The sequence below is a fragment of the Sander vitreus genome, chromosome 12, assembly GCF_031162955.1.
Source record: "Sander vitreus isolate 19-12246 chromosome 12, sanVit1, whole genome shotgun sequence".
Taxonomy (NCBI): domain Eukaryota; kingdom Metazoa; phylum Chordata; class Actinopteri; order Perciformes; family Percidae; genus Sander; species Sander vitreus.
In genome coordinates this window covers 25,446,804-25,465,564 of record NC_135866.1, presented here as the reverse complement: position 1 = coordinate 25,465,564, position 18,761 = coordinate 25,446,804, and the positions used below count along the sequence as shown (strand labels likewise).

General features: G+C 40.8%; 1 protein-coding gene across 1 annotated transcript in view; it reads right to left on the bottom strand.

Moving 5' to 3' along the window:
• Positions 1-18,761, bottom strand: part of LOC144526119 (uncharacterized) — an 89,228-nt gene that overhangs the window by 65,986 nt on the left and 4,481 nt on the right. Inside the window, exons 2-4 of the mRNA XM_078263335.1 lie at positions 5,495-5,581; positions 4,245-4,316; positions 1,961-2,182 (exon numbers count right to left, since the gene is read on the bottom strand). Of these exons, the coding sequence (XP_078119461.1) occupies positions 1,961-2,182; positions 4,245-4,316; positions 5,495-5,581 (381 nt within the window). The remainder of the gene's footprint in view (positions 1-1,960; positions 2,183-4,244; positions 4,317-5,494; positions 5,582-18,761) is intronic.

The following is an 18,761-nucleotide window of genomic DNA, read 5'->3' as shown; positions in this document are numbered from 1 at the left end:
TGCAAAAGGCGTGTGGGGCTGCTTTGTTAACTCCTCCTGTGGGTTTGTGTTTGTTGCTCGGCAACCACAAATGAAGTTAGCGTTCAGCTGTTACTCACTCAAGCAGCTATTGATTATTATAAACATTAACAATTCATGATAACAGGTAACTAGACATTTCACGGGGAGCAGTATGTTTCCTTAGGTTGCTTTTTTTCCTATCAGGCTGCAGTAACTACTGAAGACATTAAACTATGGCTTGTCCTGTGTTTATTATTGTCACTGCATAAGTCCCATCTGTCTGTTGATCCAGTTTGTCAGTAGATAAAGACAATGGCAAAGTGCACAGAGCATAAAGCCATGAGGCGACCGGTGACATCAAAGCAGAGCCGAAAGTGTCCCACCGACAGTGAAACCAACTAGAAAAGGCTGCCCTCTGCTGCTGAAAGCATGCTACTCTTCTCCTGTCACCACCCGAGCCTGCTGCCCTGCTACAGGAACCCTTGGCAACTTCATACAATAATTACTACGGGTGTGACGAGACACTCAGCTCACGAGACAAGACGAGACACGAGACTGGGTTCACGAGAACGAGACGAGATTTTAACACTATTTTAAAGAAAACCTGAATAAAAGTGCTCATATTATGCTTTTTGGCTTTTCCCTTTCCTTTATTGTGTTATATATCTTTTTTGTGCACGTTAAAAGCCCAAAGTCCACCCCAAATGGACTTACCATCTCCAACCAAAAACACTGTTCACTAACATGGCACTCCCTCATACTCTGCTTCTGATAGCTAGTAGTCCTTACCTAGGTACTGCACATGTACGACTCCCAACAAAGATGGAATAGAAGTGAAATGTCTCACTCTGTAGCTAAAACAGAGAGCTCAACACACAGGGTGAAAAGAGGAGCTGCAACAATGTGCAGTTCAACAAAAATACGTTTTTTTTTTTTTGTTATTTAACCATGTAAACCTATTCTTATATAACCTCTAAATACAATTATGAACCTGAAAATGAGCATAACATGAGCACTTTAAGAAATATGACTGGAAAAATTGTCTTTACTCAGAGAACCAAGGTTACAACGTAAACCAAGCGTTTCATTGCAGCAGTAAACAAGGAAGTGGGCTGCTCTTGTATTGATTTATGACCATTTTAAGACGAACGGAGACCATTTCTCTTTGTCATATATCATTTATGACATTTATTTATTCATTACATCATATCATTAAAAGTAAAGATAGGTTTTGCTTTCTGCTTCCGACTCAGAAAAGACACAGAAAGAGAGCAATCTGCGCGAGTCAGAGCCACGCTGAACCGCACGCTGCAGTCCGTGTGTGCGTGTGTGTCGGAGGCACGCGAGAGAGCGGCCGTACCCTCTAACATTCTAACGCTGGGTTTTACCGGCAGCTTTGTTCAATTGTAACTCTGCTACCGCTCTGCAAAAATGAACTCAGTCAACTTTGGCGAATGAACAGAGGATCTTCTGTGCTAATTTAGAGGTCCAAACCAGATGTATGATAAGTCTAACCAGGTCAGAGTTCATCTACCGGCGGCTGCTCTGCACTTGTGACCGACATTGCGAGACAATTTTTACCTCGACGAGAAGTCTTGTCACATTTTAATCTCGCGAGATCTCGTCACACCTCTAATAATTAGCATAACATTTGAGATTTCATTAAATCAAATTCAAGATGATCAGGATTTAGATTTCTCAATTTCAGCCAGGGCTCCAGCTCCAACCGTTGTGTGACAAATCCAACCAGCCCTTCCTAACACATACTTGAAAACACCCGCTCAGTATTTAAGTAATTGCGAGTGTCAGGTAAACTTATTGATCCAAAATGTTATTCTAAAAAAGTTTATGAACCTCAAAACCACACCGCGTGTACCGTATGTTCCTCCTCTCTCCTCATTCTCCTGACTCCACCCTCCCCTGATACAGTAACACATGCAATCGGCCCTCTGTCTGATACCTGCAGAGTGATCCATAGAGTGGATTCCTGGGCCACCAGAAGAAAACAGATTGCTTCCACTAGTGTTACTGGTGGTTTTGTTTTCCACACCAAATAGGCCCGAACTCTTCTGGGTGTCCATAGCTGAACCCATCCCAGTCTGGCCGACAGTGGAGCTCATACTGGTCTGGAACGGTGGCAGGCTGGACCCCGTGGTCCCTCCCATCCCAGACTGAGAAACGCCTGATGGAGAGACAGAGACACATCACCAACAGACATCTGGCTCGATGAAAATGGTGCATACTGCTGCTTTATACACCAAATACATACGGCTTGCTGTTTTTTCTTTAAAATGTAGTCTGAGGAAGCTGTAATAATAGTGGTGAGACCAGGTATTAGCTAGGGATGGGGGGGGGGGAATCAATACAGCCTAGTATCACAATATTTTCCGTGACAATTCTGTATCGATACACAGACGCCAAGAATCAATCTTTTATTATATAAATTGCACATTACAATTTAACGTTTTGGTACTAGAATAATAAAATGAATTGCTTTTTCAGCCCACTAGATGGAAAATTTAAGTGAGATGAATAAATAGATGTTGACAAAGTTTTCCTTTGGGGACATAATGTGAAGTTGGAAAAAGGGTAATTAATCGCAATATATTGCAGAATATCGCAATATGTTTAAAATCGCAATAATATCGTATCGTGACAAAAGTATTGTGATAATATGGAATCGTGTGTGTTGTTACTAATACGTCTAAGCATTAGCTAACAATGTTAAAGCTACTATATGTAGAATTTGAAAATGTCCGATTAGCACACCCAGCGGTGGTGTCAAAGACCCAGTTGCACTAATTTTGATGATGAACATTTGACACCCACTGCATATGTGTTGTGTGCAGTTTAAGGTACAAAAAAAACCTCTTCATAAACTCATTATGGTTTGTTTTCTGCCCCGCAGATCTGATTGATGACATTGCTCAGAAGTCTATAGAAACTGGAAATTGTCTTTGTTTATGTTTAATAAAAAAATAAAAGGAGTTATTTGTGTGTGAGATAAAAAAAAAAAAATCCCTGCAGCTGTGTAAAAGCATGAAGATGATAAACAGACAGGCATGTGCTATTAATGATTATGATTAATGATTCAAAGCAATTTGTAATTAAAAAGAAAAATTGTTAAAGTTCCAAAATGTTTTTGATTTTGTAATATTGGGAAAACATTGTTTGTCCAAGCCCTACAAGCAGACAACAAAGAAAACAAAAGGTGAGCGTGCGTGGTATAAGCAGGTGTTTGGCCATAACTGAGATCAATAAAGGACTGATGAAGAGAATATATACAGACTAGAGCTGAAGATCTTTGCCCGAACCCGACGGGACCCAACGCACATTTGAATAATGTCGGGCTGTAAACGGGTTCGAGCTTTTAAAAAGCTGTCAATCAAAATGTACTTGTCGGGCTCGGGCCGAATGCTGTCGGGCTCGGGCCTTGTCGGGCCGAACTTTTAAGGCCCGATTACAGCTCTACCTCAGACTAGTGGAGCGTCCAACATCCAACAGTGCTGAACAACTAAAGAGTAGCAGCTTGCATCAAAGGTTAATGTTTTTATTGTTTACCCTCCTGGTTATTTTTTCACCAAATATCTCATTAATTACAAAACTTGTTAGCCGCTGCACTTGCATGTCACTAGATAATGTTTTTACAACAAAATGAACACGACAATAAAACATCTACAGCTATAGCGTAAAAGCTAAAAACTCATGAAGCCAGAGCCAGACTACGCCATATTTAGGCTAAATTTTCTAAAATTAAATTACATGTTTTAACCACCAATTTCAGCCAAATTAGTTCATAGCTTTTCACACATTCAGTATCGCCAGGTACAAACAGAGAGGAGCAGTAACATGACATCCTTCTACGTCTGTAGTCAGAGGTAAAAATGACACAGGAGGTGAAAATGTAAGGTGGACCTAGAATAGGGCTGGGCGATATGGAGAAAATCAAATATCATGATATGTTTTGACCAGATACCGCAACGATATTGTAGTGTTGACTATTGGTGCTTTCACAAAATATTTACACAATGTGATTTTTGATAAATAATCATCAATAATGTGGATATAATGACTAAGTCTGGTAAGTTCAGATCATGACATAGCTTTACTGTAATGCAGCCTTTAAAACCAGGAAAAGACAACCCTTATGCCATATTACGATATTACGATATCCAAAATCTAAGACGATATCTAGTCTCATATCACGATATCGACATAATATCGATATATTGCCCAGCTCTAACCTAGAAATGAGTCAGGCGTGCTTTGGTCCTTTGTCTTGCTCCATTGGCCTGTCCTCCCACCCATCATAGGACCTGAAAGAGATAGATAGAGAGAGAGAGAGAGAGAGAGAGAGAGAGAGAGAGAGAGAGAGAGAGAGAGAGAGGGAGAGAGAGAGAGAGAGAGAGAGAGAGAGAGAGAGAGAGAGAGAGAGAGAGAGAGAAATGGAAGAGTGAACAAGAAGGGGAAAATGGGAGAATCAGAAAGGATAGTGGGGCCAGAGAGCCAGAGAGAGAGAGAGTCAAAATGAGTGGGAGGAGGTGAATGACCAGGAGAGATGTGGAGCAGAATAAAATGAACCAGCGGGATAGAACATAAAAACAAATGCTAATGTTAGACTTTGGAAATATTCAAATGTGTGCATGCAGTATGTAAAAGGTAAATGGAAACAAAAATGCCTTAATATTTTGTTGTTGTTGTTGTTGCCATTTCAGACGTCACGGTAGGAAAAGCATAGGCGTAAATAACTAAATGAATAATGTCCCATTGCTGCTTAAGTTTCAGGGTCCTGGTACACTGGCATGGCTTACCGGGACACATGAATAGAACGGAGCCATACTAACGTTATTGGTGACATCTGTGGTTTTCCTACTCTGACAAGTACAAAAGGAGCAACTTGTGGCATAGAAACAAAGCAGAAAAAGCAATAGCATGAAGGTTGATGGTGACTTGCATCTTCCTCCTCTTCTTTACTGTCTAACACTATAGACACTGCCTTGGCATACTTCTAACACTCAACAGGTTTACCTACAGCGTGTCATTTTGTTGTATATATTGTATTGATGTAATGATAGCAGATGGAAATGATAACTATTTTTTTTAAATACTTTTCCTAAAAACGGCACAACCATGAGTGCTCAATATGTTTTTGTTGAGGATTGTGTAAGAAAGCATGCTCGTTTTCGTATTCGCAGTGACCACATGAAGAATGTGACAACGTCCTTATGTTGTGGCGTCTTTAGTTTTTTTGTACCCAATTGTAAAGAGAGATGTTAAGCTTTTACTTGTGAAAATACATTTAACACATGGAAAGCTGTGCCCAGAAGTGTCGTAACTGGCAAGTGTTGTTTTTGGACTGATTTAGAGGCTGAACTACAGCTCCCATGGGCCTCTGCAACAAACAAAAAAAACTACTCAAACATCTGTGCAAACTTCTTCCATACTAAAGTGGGAAAACTGTGTGATAAATAACTAGCACGCCCTCCACCCTCACCGGACAGGTAGTCAGAGCTGAAGGCAGACTGTCCTGGTGGGTCTTGGCGTCCCCCTGATGACATCATGGATGACATCATCCCTGGGCCTAAAGGAGACAAAAAGCATTATCAGCATCATCGATCAACAAACTAACAGACTCCTATTCTGTCAAGCTTTTCATTCCCCAAAATACATATATTTCCAGGTTTGACATGTCTGAAATGAACTAACATTTAAACCTAGACCTCAGATGAATGACCTAGGTGTTTCTGACAAAAACATACTGCACCCTGCAGGCTTTTTTTTACTCCACATATTGAGACGGACTGAAAACTGCACCTGAATCTGTCACTCTGCTCTTTCACACAATCACACAGATCTCGCTTCCCAAAACCAGCCTCTCCAGCCTGTTAGTGTGTATGTGTGTTGCGTGCGTGCGTGCATGCGTGTGCGTGTGTGTGTTGTGTACATATTTTGACAGTGAGGCAAGCAGACACAACACGTCGCTGAAGGGACTATCACCATGGTTACGCAAGGAAAGGACAAAAGCATCGGAGGATGTGTCTTAAATAATCAATGCTTTCGTACAGGCAGGCAGGCAGGCAGGCAGGCAGGCAGACAGACAGACAGACAGACAGACAGACACACACACAGACAGACAGACAGACACACACACACACACACACACACACACACACGCTTGCACTCAATTGGGTTTATGCAAGCAAGCAGCAGAAAACACCCAATCAGGAAATTAAAAATATCTAAAAATGAATGATGGAGGTTGAGTTTTTTTGTGACTGGCAGCACTGAAGGGTTTGGAGGCGGGAAAAAGGATCGCTGGGAGAAAGGAGATTTGGAAGAGAGAGTTTTAGGTTGTAGGGGGATATGGGGTAAAGCTGCACACACACATATATATATATACACTATTGCTAAATACTATATATAAAATACTTTATATGTTTGATGTTACTGTAAGGTAAGGAAGGTAGAGGAAGCAGTAGGAGAGGAGTTAAGTGCTGTTGTATAATAAAATAAATCAAACAGGTGATCATTGATCCATTGACTAAAGTAAAGATATGCACTGCTGGCACCATTACATCCCATTAAGCAGACATATATAAAACCTTTCATTATTATAACAATAAAAGTATGTTACCAAACAAATAATAAAATGTTTACTGTCAGGGGTCATTACATGATCAAATGTAGCTACACATAAGCACTATCACATTTAACATTCAAAAGCTATGACAAAACAAGATCAGAAACCTGATCAATATTTATGTAATATTAGGAAATTAAATGAACCCGTCAACAAAAACTGACTAGAAATGCTCTTTTTTAATGAAAAAATGTTTTGGTTTTCACGAGATTGTGCTAGTGATGGTTTTACTGTGTGCACCTCCGTACCATCAGTGGTGGAAGAAGCACTGACATCCTTAAATCAGTCCATAAAGGGGAACTACACCCAATCTTAAAAAATGCAAACATGTTATTTCTATGGTCTACGACAATGCTAAAATTGATAATAATAATTATAGCTGTCAGATAAATGTGGAGTGAGTACAATAGTTAGTATAAACTATCTCAAATTGTACCTAAGTACAATAGTTGAGTTGATGCACTCAAGTTACGAGCATTGACCTCCCCTTTTCACTGGCTCTAAATGTTTATCAGCTATCAACATCCGCTATTTCCTGTTGGAATACTTATCAATAAATACTATCTTCATCTATTTAATTCATTTTAATGAAGTACAGTCGGATCAAGTATAATGTGATCATTTTCTTTCCCATGTATTAGCCTGCTGGTGCTACGTAGCAAAAATGATCTGTCCGTGGTCCTGAAATAGCAGGGGGAAGATAGATGGTAAGGCCTACAACATAAACTCTGAGGGACATACTGTATCAGGTATAAATAACTCCTACTGACACACACACACACACACACACACACACACACACACACACACACACACACACACACACACACACACACACACGCTTGCACTCGATTGGGTTTATGCAAGCAAGCAGCAGAAAACGCCCAATCAGGAAATTAAAAATATCTAAAAATGAATGATGGAGGTTGAGTTTTTTTGTGACTGGCAGCACTGAAGGGTTTGGAGGCGGGAAGGAGGAACGTGATTGTTCATTGTGGAGCTGAAAAGATGTCACCGTTCTAAAGACATGCAGTGGTCTACACTCAAGCTGAACACCTGTTTTTTACTAAATTCAGGGGGAATAAGGACACGCATTTTGGCGCTGGGCCAATATCAGTGAAATGGTGGCTATCATCAATAATTAACAAGCTTAGGCACACTGGATTGAGTGCAAGGGTGTTTCATTATGGCTGTATCTATAAAGGTAAGACATCCATGGATTGCTGAATTTACATCCACCTGAAACTAAAAAACACACACACACACACACACACACACACACACAATTGAAAACACCCAATCAGGAAATTAAAAATACTTAAAAATGAATGGTGGAGGTTGAGCTTCTTTGTGATTGGCAGCACTGAAGGGTTTGGAGGCGGGAAGGAGGATCGCTGGGAGAAACGAGATTTGGAAGACACACACACACACACACACACACACACACACACACACACACACACACACACACACACACACACACACACACAAGTCATTCTTGACCGAACGCCACAAGATTCTTTTCTTTCTCTCTCCTCCTATCGATCACTCTTCAGCTGCTCTTTCTGAGTCATGTCTGTCTGTCATCATTGTCATACTGTACTTTCACTCAACATCTCTTTGTGTTCCTTGTTTTGCATTCTCTACTTTTTGCATGCACGATGTTATGGTATCTAAAGCTTAAAAGAACATTTCAGTTTCAGTCCATATTTGTTTAAAAGGTGCCACAGTCAGTGTATTATTGTAGTTCATCATTACCGCATTAAGTTTGATTACTTATAGCATTACAATACATACAAATTAATGAATATTAGAAGCCTCTACTGCCCTCTACATTGCATTTCACGTACACCACCCGGTTCCTCCATGATATTTAACATTTTCAGTAAATACAAGAAAACAAATGATGCCACACGGTGAAGCAGCACTCATAGTAGCATCATCTTTGTGACAGAGCCCAACCAATGAAGGCCTTGAGTTTAATTTAGAGGAAATAATGGTAATAATATATTGCATTTACATATTTTACTCAAATAATTTAGCCCTACTTTATGGGAAATATAGCCTTACATTTCAGAGACACTGTCTACATAACACTAGCACTATGTTAGCAACATGTACATACAAGCGGGCAATAGACGCACATAGTCTGCAAATGATAGAATGGATAGGCCAGACTCTAGATTCAGGTGTTGACAGGTTTGCTCTTTAGGCATCCCTTCACTTTTTGCTCTTGTTCTTTTTCTCTCTCAGACATCCCCAGGAACACACCCACACACGGGGACACACTGTATGTGTGTGCAGCCACAGTCAGAACCCAGACAGTCCTCTGAGGACAGCAGCCAGTATCGAGCCCCTTCAAGCACCTTCTTTTTTGTAAGCGTTATTTTTATGGCATTTCTACATCACTAGACTGGAAGCTCTTTTAAACACACAGCCAGGACAAACAAGTGAAAATAGACAAGTGGGGAACCACCACAAAAATAGCTGTTATTGCATAGTGTAAAGAGTTACAGTTTGATGGGCTCGCCACTGTGCATGACACGGACTGGTTGTACTTTCACGTCATTGCTTAGAACATATTACACTGCCTTGTTTGGTAAGATCCAAAGTTAGTTGAGGGCTGCACAATTAATCACAATTTTTTCGAAATCGCAATATGTACTAGTGTCAAATCGCAGGGAGGGTGCTGCAGAGACGTCCCAACCTACAAATCGTATCCTACAGACTAAAGAAAAAATCTTTGTTTGGTACAAATCCTCACAAGAATCACACTATAAACATTTAAAAAAAAACTTTTTTAATATTTTTCAATGAAAATCAGCATAATGATACAAAAATGATTCCCTCCAATATCGTGAATCATCAGTCAAAACAATCGCAATGAGATATTTTTCACATATTGTGCAGCCCCAGTTAAGTCATCTTCAATTAGTATAGAAAGGAAGGAAAAATTAATAAAAAAAAAAAAAAAAGAAGTATGGGCCACACATGGGGTGTGTGTGTGTGTGTGTGTGTGTGTGTGTGCGCGCTTTATAAAGGATGCAGATGCAGATAGAAGACTTGAGTGCATCCGAAAGGTTGTTTTCACAGTGCCAAGTACACAGGCAACATATTTTAGAATGGATACTATTTTATACTTACGTAACACTATATTTGACAAAACAACATGTAAGAAATGTTCCTTTCCAGAAACCTTAGAGGCCAGTGGTGATGTCTTTTGTATGCACAAGATAGTGTCTTTCTTGTATTTAAAAGTGGTCCTTTAAGTCATTAACCACTAGTTTAAGGTGATGATTCATTTCAGCTTCACCCCACTCTAATTGCTCAGGTCATTTGGGTTCATACATTTCCCTTAAAACCCAGAATGTTGTCCTACTTTCTCACACACACACACACACACACACACACACACACACACACACACACACACACACACACACACACACACTCAGCAGGTGGGAAAAAATGATGAAACTGCACATTGAGCGTCCATACTGTTGAGGATGTTAATGAGGCATCAAAGAAAAGTTCCCAATTGCTTTGCCTGAGGAATATATTGTTGACCGAAAAAGCAAATTAAAAAACACATCAATGTTGCACTGGGTGACATTTATGGAAATGCAATACTAAATTGTTGGAGTATCCCTTTAAGGGAGCATAGCCACATAGCCCCTAACTCATCCATTTCTTGTCAGAGGTCAGAGTGCTGGGTTGTCTGCTGTGCAGTGCCTCTGAAGCGGTTTAGGGCTTGCTGAAGGGCTTTTTGCGATGATGTACCATATACTGAGGGGGTACCAAAGCTGAACTAAGTTGCACTTCAGCTCACAGCAAGAGGACAGCTTTCTAGAGGATGGTAGTCAGCCTTTAGGCAAACCTGCTGCCTCTATATTTAAATAAACATCTCAGGGGTCAGTTACATATGGGCAACAAGGTCAATATGAAATAGTTCTATTTACTTTAAATGTTGTGCTCATATCAGTATTCTCGGTGCATGATTTATGTTTTGCAACGATTTCTATTTTGGTCCTCACCTCCATCCTTCTTACTGCTTTTCTGTCTGTTACTGCCATTTGTCACCAGGCAACAGTGATCTCATTACCCCCATGAATGATGCAGATGTTTTGACCTTTACATGTAATTGCAGAGCAATCATTTGGCTAATCAGTGTAATAGGTCTGCTGAAAATGCAAGGCAGGTTACAGTTTTCCTCTAATCTGATAAGTGATGTCTAGTTTGAACATATCAATACTCAAAGGAGCTGTAACAGACACGAGGAGACTAATCCATAGTCATAGATCTTGATATTGTGACTTTAAAGGTGCCGTAGGTAGGATTGTGAAGATCCAGGACTTTGAATTTGAACATCGAAAACTTCTCAGTCCCTCCCCCCTTTCCGCTAAAGGCCAAAACGGTCTCTAAGCCCCTCCCCCCACAAGGGAGAATGAATGCGTGTGCATGAGCAGTGATTGACACGTGTAGTGCAAATCACACTACAGGCTGTAGGTGGTGCCAGAGGAGCTGGATTTTATTTTAAATGACCTGCTTGATGTAGGTCTACTGGAACATACGGTCAGTTTCAGCAAATATGACAGAAAGTTAGTTTTATAAGTCTCACCTACTGCGTCTTTAAAGTTCAGGAAGCAGGTTCCGACAATAATTCACGTCTTCTTTTAGTATCTACCCACACGTTACGGAAGGCTGCTAATTTTCCAAAAGCAGATTGTGGTTGTAGGTTGCGGTTTTGTCTAAGGGAACACTTTCACAAACTGTACACCTTTAACGTTTTACCATGTCTCCCTTTGTTTAGATACTTTTCTCCAAAATATGTAAAAAGAAATTAAAAACCATCATTTCAAATCCCATCGTTCTCTATCACAATCTCCTGATGCTATCACATCCTCGCAGGCCTGTCCCTGCTCCCTGCTTCCAGTTTCACGCAGCCAATATTAGCGTGTCTATGTTGCTAATGCTAAAGTATATCTCTCCACGCCAAGGACAAGGTAAGGTTAATGTCAAACTACAGCATCCCATCCTCAGTCACAGCTGTCAGTATCTCTGGAGAGAGAAAAGCACTTAGAGTGAGGGAGAGGGGGGAGGGCTGCAAAGTAAGCGAGGGATGAGGAAGGCACTGGGTAGCAAAGAGATGGAAAATGTTTTTCAATGAAAGGAGATGAGATATATTCTAAACATCCATCTATTATTGGCACATCAATTGTTTGAGGGTGGTGTTACTGCTTGTAAATAAATACAATCAACGTGGAAATGACAGGATTTGTGGTGCTAAAAATTATACATTGAAAATAATACATTTCTAATAAAAGCTCCAGTGTTTCCTAACCTGACACGCCAGATGGTTTGTTAACCACTGTTGTTTTGAACGAACAGTCGCCTCTCCGTGACACAAATCTAAACCAAGCCTAGCCCTAGCAGCCAGTAGCTCCTCACAGGACGCTGATTGGTCCGAACCAGACACAAACGCGTTACTTGAAAGACAAGATGGGTAAGGGATGAGGGGAGGTGGGAAGAGACAAAGCAGGGGGTGCAGAGGAGGATAGAAGATACATTGGATGTATTACTGTTTAGACCCTTACCCTTTACTAGAAATAAAGTGAATGACGCAGAACAAAATAATCATCTAATAGAGAAAAGCAAGAGAGAGGTATGACATCAGAGCACGAGCAAATGAAATGATGCAAACAGAACAGAGGGAGGCAGAGGGAAAAGTAAATGATTCTCTCCTCTGGGTGCAGATTGTACTGTGGTCCTGATGAGCATCAATAGCACATCAACACACTCCAGATACGCTGTAATAATGGTGCAATCCCATAGCCATTGAATACATGATGCAAATCCTATTGCTGTCAATGACTGTGGAACAGGTGGTACCTCTGGGAGTACTGCTTTTCCTCCGAGCCATCCAACACAAGCCAGGTTTCCATCCCCATGTAGTGCAAATTCTAAACACATTTGCAAAAAAAAAAAAGAAAAATCTAATGTATGTGTGTTTCCTGGATCTTGTTTTCCATGGGGAACTTTGACTTTGCCACAGTGTGTCTAATGTTACTGTTTATAGTGCTGTTTATAGATTAAAGGATAACTACACTCTCAAATTCTGCTAGAACCCTCTCTCGTAGCATATTTAAAAATAAATGAAACAGGGAGCAACTGGGTCTTTTTCTTGCCATTGTTCCTATCTTTATTAATGACATTATACTCATCAATTAACTTTGGTGAGTTACATGTTATCATGAATGATATAAATGACATTCAATTTGCATGATTAAGACACAATGTAATGTACAGAATTGTCCTTTCATTTCTAATCCCAAGATGTTACATTATAACTGTTACTACAGGTCATGAATTAAAAGCTAGAACCATTTACACTACAACTCTACACAGCTCAGACCCTCTGTCTGTCTCGGTTGTCCTGGATGTCAGATGGGCTCAGTGTTGGACTCCAGAGGTGCTGTAAAAGCTTCAGTTACATCCTACTCATCTGCTGAACTCAGCACACTGACACACACGTCCTTATTATTGGCAGTGACAGCCAAGGTGTGTGTGTGTGTGTGTGTGTGTGTGTGTGTGTGTGTGTGTGTGTGTGTGTGTGTGTGTGTGTGTGTGTGTGATGACCTCACCAGAACTGCATGTGTGTGGAGCTGCTGGTATTGATGCACTCGACTGCAGTGTCTGGTACTGTAACACACACACACACACACACACACACACACACACACACAAATGCAGACTCATGCACTCAGGAATGCAAAAAAACAAAAAACAATGCCTCAGATACACACACATGCTACTACTACTGCAGAGTGACTGTGTCTTACACACACACACACACACACACACACACACACACACACACACACACACACACAACTTCTTTCTCTCCCCCCTGTACTTCAACCACACATACGTACAGTGAAAGTACACACACTGCAGGGCTGTGTTCTCATGCCTCAGCAAACACAGCTCCTTCCTTCCCGGCTTGCTAGAAATACTAGCAGACTGCAGTATAACTTTACCTTTATTGTGCCGTTCCGTAAACCCACAGTCTACTACATTTCATGCTGGCTTAATTTAAACCTGGATGATCCTAAACCCAGGGTCAATAAAATTTAAAATATGATTAAAAAAGAAAAACTTTTCTTTTAAAAAGGTACCCTGAGTGCTACCCAGTACAAGTAAATTAAGTGAAAAGGCAATTTTTGTCTGGTATAACTGTAATATAGTAACACACTCTCTCTTTGAAATCTCAGCGCTTACGCAGCCAAGTAATGAGTCATTCATACATCAACCTTATTACCTATTTAAATACCTGTACTAAATGCAAACCTTTTAAAGGTAAGCTACACACAAACTTTTAACAAGCCGCATGTTTAAACCAGGGATGGTGGCAAAATGTTCATGCCTATCAAACCAGTAGATAACTTTTGCGTTCAGCACTTCAGTCACAGCGATGACCGTTTTGTCAGTATTAGTATCATTCATGGTACACCTCCAGGATTGACAGATTCTTACGTCGCTAGGGCCGGTTACCAAATTCACTACTTTTTAGGCACGGACCGAATTGCCTCTAAAGTATCGAGTATCAAAAAAATGCCTCGTCATTCAATACCCAATTTCAATACCTAAGGAGTAAATCTCATCAGCATGCAGCATGCTTCTACCAAGATCTAATAATGCTGGTCATTGGCTGTCTAACGTTACTTGTCGTAGAGGCAGGGACGAAAAAACTCTACGTTACGCACAGAGACAGGGCTCACATAGTAGGAGCTGAAAATTAAATAAAAGGAATCTTGCCGTTATGTGTAATGTTGTTTAGGAACCAGTATCGAAGTCAAGGTATTGGTATCGATACCAGTACCGGTATTGATACCAATACCTTGACTTCGATACTGGTGCCCAGTCCAACACGTCGCAACTCAACCACTTTAAACTCACAGCAAGAGAAACTGATTTTTTAGCCATACTGTAGGTGCTGTGCACAAGGAAGAAAAAGGTGGCAGAACTAAAGGTTTGCCCTCACTGACACTGAGGACAGATGAGCTTTTGGTTTCCCATTCAGTTCACATAGCAGGAGCCAGGTTTATTACAGCCCTTCATCACAGCTGAGGCCTCAAATGACTTCACAGCCTTCACATTATTAACACTAAAATGAAAGGAAAAGCACAACACTTCCCACTACAGGATTCAGTAGATTTCTTTGATTGGTAGTGATTCTGACATGTACCCTTACCATCCAAATACATATGCAAATATGTCAGTCTGGCAAGTAATGTCAGAAATATTTTATATTGATAGATACCATTTTCCACCTGCTTTCATAACATATTATTGTTCATTGTAATGCATTATTGTTGTACTTTCATAGCCAACAGACTGTCACATTCTGCCTTTCTGTCCTCTATTGTCTGCATTTGGGAACTTCCCCTGTTGCCTCGCACTCACACCTGCGTGACACATACTACATTCTACACTACATTCTATACTGTGTTTGCTACAGCACATCTGTATTATTCATTTTAGTTTGACAGTAGGCTGTGGATAACACATCCTTGAGTTGACCAATTGTACTGTAGGTCTGAGCAGGATTTTATCTGAAGTAAACTGATAGAGTTACATACAGCGCGCCAGCTCTGTGCATTTGAACAAATAGCATTTATTTAAAATTAACTATCCATTATCAGGGTTCTTCCTCCTAGCTTTGAAAGGGTTCTCTAAGCTGAATGAAGGCTATGAACACATTCTACTGGAAAGATAAAACTGTATACCCATACATAATAAGAAACACACGGGTCTTGCAGCACCCAAAATTCAACTCTCTCGCACCATTATTAACTGAAACAGTTGTGAGCTTTTGAGCTCATGATATAAATTAGCATTTAAAATTCATCCAGCTACAATTAGTATGGTACAAAATATGTAAACAAAACCAACTTTTCCTTTACCAACATTTGGAAGGAAACAGTCAGACATTCAGGGACAACATTTACACGAAATGGATGATGAAAATCGTACACAGACTTACAAGAGTACTCCACTGATTTAGCATTGCACTCCCTTTACCGTTGTCGTTCGAAGTCAAAACCTGGTGCCTACATTACCCACAATGTAGTCTATATATCGACAACGTTTCATTTCCGGGATTGTTCAGGTGCCGCCGGATTTCCCCAACTCCGGCCGGCTGTCCGTCACCTTCCACTTTCTTTGTGTTGGCATTTTAAACTCTGATCGATTTCTGAGGACTGTGGTTAACTGCTCCTCAGATCTCTGCAGGGTAAATCCAGACAGCTAGCTAGACTATCTGTCCTATCTGAGTTTTCTGTTGCACGACTAAAAAACAACTTTTGAACGTACACGTTCCACCAAAAGTTCCTTTCCGAGGCTATTTTGCAGCGGCACCGTTGCTCCGTTCGGCGCTTAGCGCCGCCCAAGACGATTGTGATTGGTTTAAAAAAGTGCGAAGAAACCAGAGCAAGTTTTTCCTCCATCCCGGAACGTCCCAGACCAACGATCCGGGTGACGTAGCAGCGACAGCGGCATCAACAGGTTGCTGCGCTTCGGTGGCCGTCATGTTGAATGTAAACAAAAAGCTGCTTGCCGTCGCTGAGCTATCGTCATCGTGTAAAGCCCGCCTCAACGGTTGTGATTGGTGCCTCGATTTGGAAAAATTGGAAATGGGCTTGAATGGGCTCTTGGCCAGACTGACTTGCAGAGCAAATCTCAAATTTGCCGAAAGTTCGTCAGGGTTTTCCCAGGCTAGCGCTGTGGAGGTGGGTCTAACAATTTTTTAATAGACCAAGCCTGCTGCTGGCCACCAGCCCGCTGTGGCTCAGGGGTTTGTGCTGGCTGAATTTGAGTTGCTACTGCCTCTAACTGAAAGAATGCAGCTGACACTAACTCAACAGGCACCGCTAGAAGCATCCCAGTGGGGCTCTGTTATGTGGCTGGGTTGTCAGAACATCTAGCCAGAGTCTTCAAGTCACAGGGACACTTTCCACAAACTGCCTTCAGATCTCTGCTGGTACACCCTAAAGTAGTGAAGCTTCATGAGCAATTTTCTTTACTTTTTTAACCCACTAGATACATAGAATAAAAGTAAGTTGGCCCAGAATTGATCGTTGAGGGGTCCTACATTGGTCCCTGTGTTAATTTGTTATCACATGTGAGTCTGTGGTGCAATGCGTAGTTGAATGAAAGTGTTTGATATGAAAACATTTGAGAAACCATGTGTTAAAACGTCTGCTGTCAGCACAGTGTCTTCCCCACCCATACAGCACATGCAGAACGTAGCCCACAGGCCTTTATAGTCACCAGTGTTTTAGCTCAGTCACACACACACACACACACACACACACACACACACACACACACACACACACACACACACACACACACAGCCGGAGGACGTGTGCCTGCTTTTGGAGATCATACCAGCTGTACATGGGCATGTCAAAGACTATGTGAAATGATACGACAGCCTGATGGTTTATCATAAAGAATTAAAATAAACATGCACGCAACTCTGTTTGATGTGCCATCTGTGTTTAGCGACGTAAATATCAAACCAATCAACAAGATCGTATCTACTGTATTTCTGGATCCATTTTGCAATATCCGTTTTCCATCCATAACCTTTATGCCATTACATTACATTAGCGTATTGAATCTGGAATTGGTAATAATGTATATAAACTAGGGGTGGAGGATCTAGGAACTAGGGGTACGGTATGGTATTGCAATATTTTCTGTGGCAAAACTGTATCAATACACAGACGCCAAGTATCAATCTTTTATATAAATTGCACATTAGAATGTAACTTTTTGTAACAATTCCATTTTGCAGCAATAAAGGCTGTATCTGCAAAACCCTTAAGTTTACTGAATTGAGCAACGGCGTGTTTTATAGCTTATTGCAAATTTAAATTTGTAAGAGAAAATATGTTATTTCGTCTTTCAACAGATATATAGCCTCGCTTTAATGTGAAAAATACTCTATCACGAGAGAATTTAACCAATGTGTCCATCTACAAGTGCCATGAATAAGAGTTGATGCCAAACTCTGGTTCCCTACAGCTCTGGACTGACAGCTAGACAGGTTAACACTAATTTGACCAGAACGCGCCACTGGCTGGGTGCTGATTGTGTGTGTGTATATATATATATGTGTGTGTGTGCGTGTGTGTGTGTGTGTGTGTGTGTGTGTGTGTGTGTGTGTGTGTGTGTGTGTGTGGATGGTAATGATGCTAATACAGCACAGTCTCCAGGCTGACACAGTGTAACAATGACAGGAAAAGAGAAAGACGGAGAGGACGGGTGGAACAGAGACTGAAAGAAAGAGAAATCAAATAAATAAATAGGTTATAGGGGAAAAGAAATCGGGAAATCAGTCAAGATTAGGCCTAAAAGACACAAAAAAGGCAGAGAAATAAAGAGAACAAGCCTGATAAAGATAAAGACAAAGTAAGACAGTCAGCTAATTTAGGTCTAGACAGAGTTGGCCAAAGTGTCGAGGCAATTACACTTAATCTTCAAAGCACGCACGCACGCACACACACCCGTAGGAGGATCCCTGATGGCCCTGATACATAGACTAGAATCTGTGGAGCTAGCAGTGTCTGTACTCCTTGCAGTGATATGAAAAAAAAGAAGTCCATGATCATTATTGGACTGCTGTTGACTATAACTATTATTGAAATCACATGATCCCTTCATTTCAACCATTGAAATTTAGCCAAAGGCTAAAACCTCTTTCAATATGCGGTGCCCTAAATTGTTAAAAACAACACTAAATATTAACACATCATACTGTAACAACCAGGGGAATATTATGAAAGCAGTGTATGTTAAAGCTTTAGTGCGTAACTTTTTAATATTAACGAACGTCCGTTACATTCAAGCTATTGCCAAATGAGTTGATACAAAGCTAATTAAGACTATCAGCTCCACACAACTCTCTCTGTATTTCTCAGTATGGCTGTGTTCAGAAGATTGTGTCGTCCGGTGACTTTCGTGCGCAGAAACTCAAGTGAAGATAATGACCTCTTCTGAAGAGTCCATCATGTTTTTTTAATCCTCCGTGTCCTCCTTGGCTACTAGCAACTGT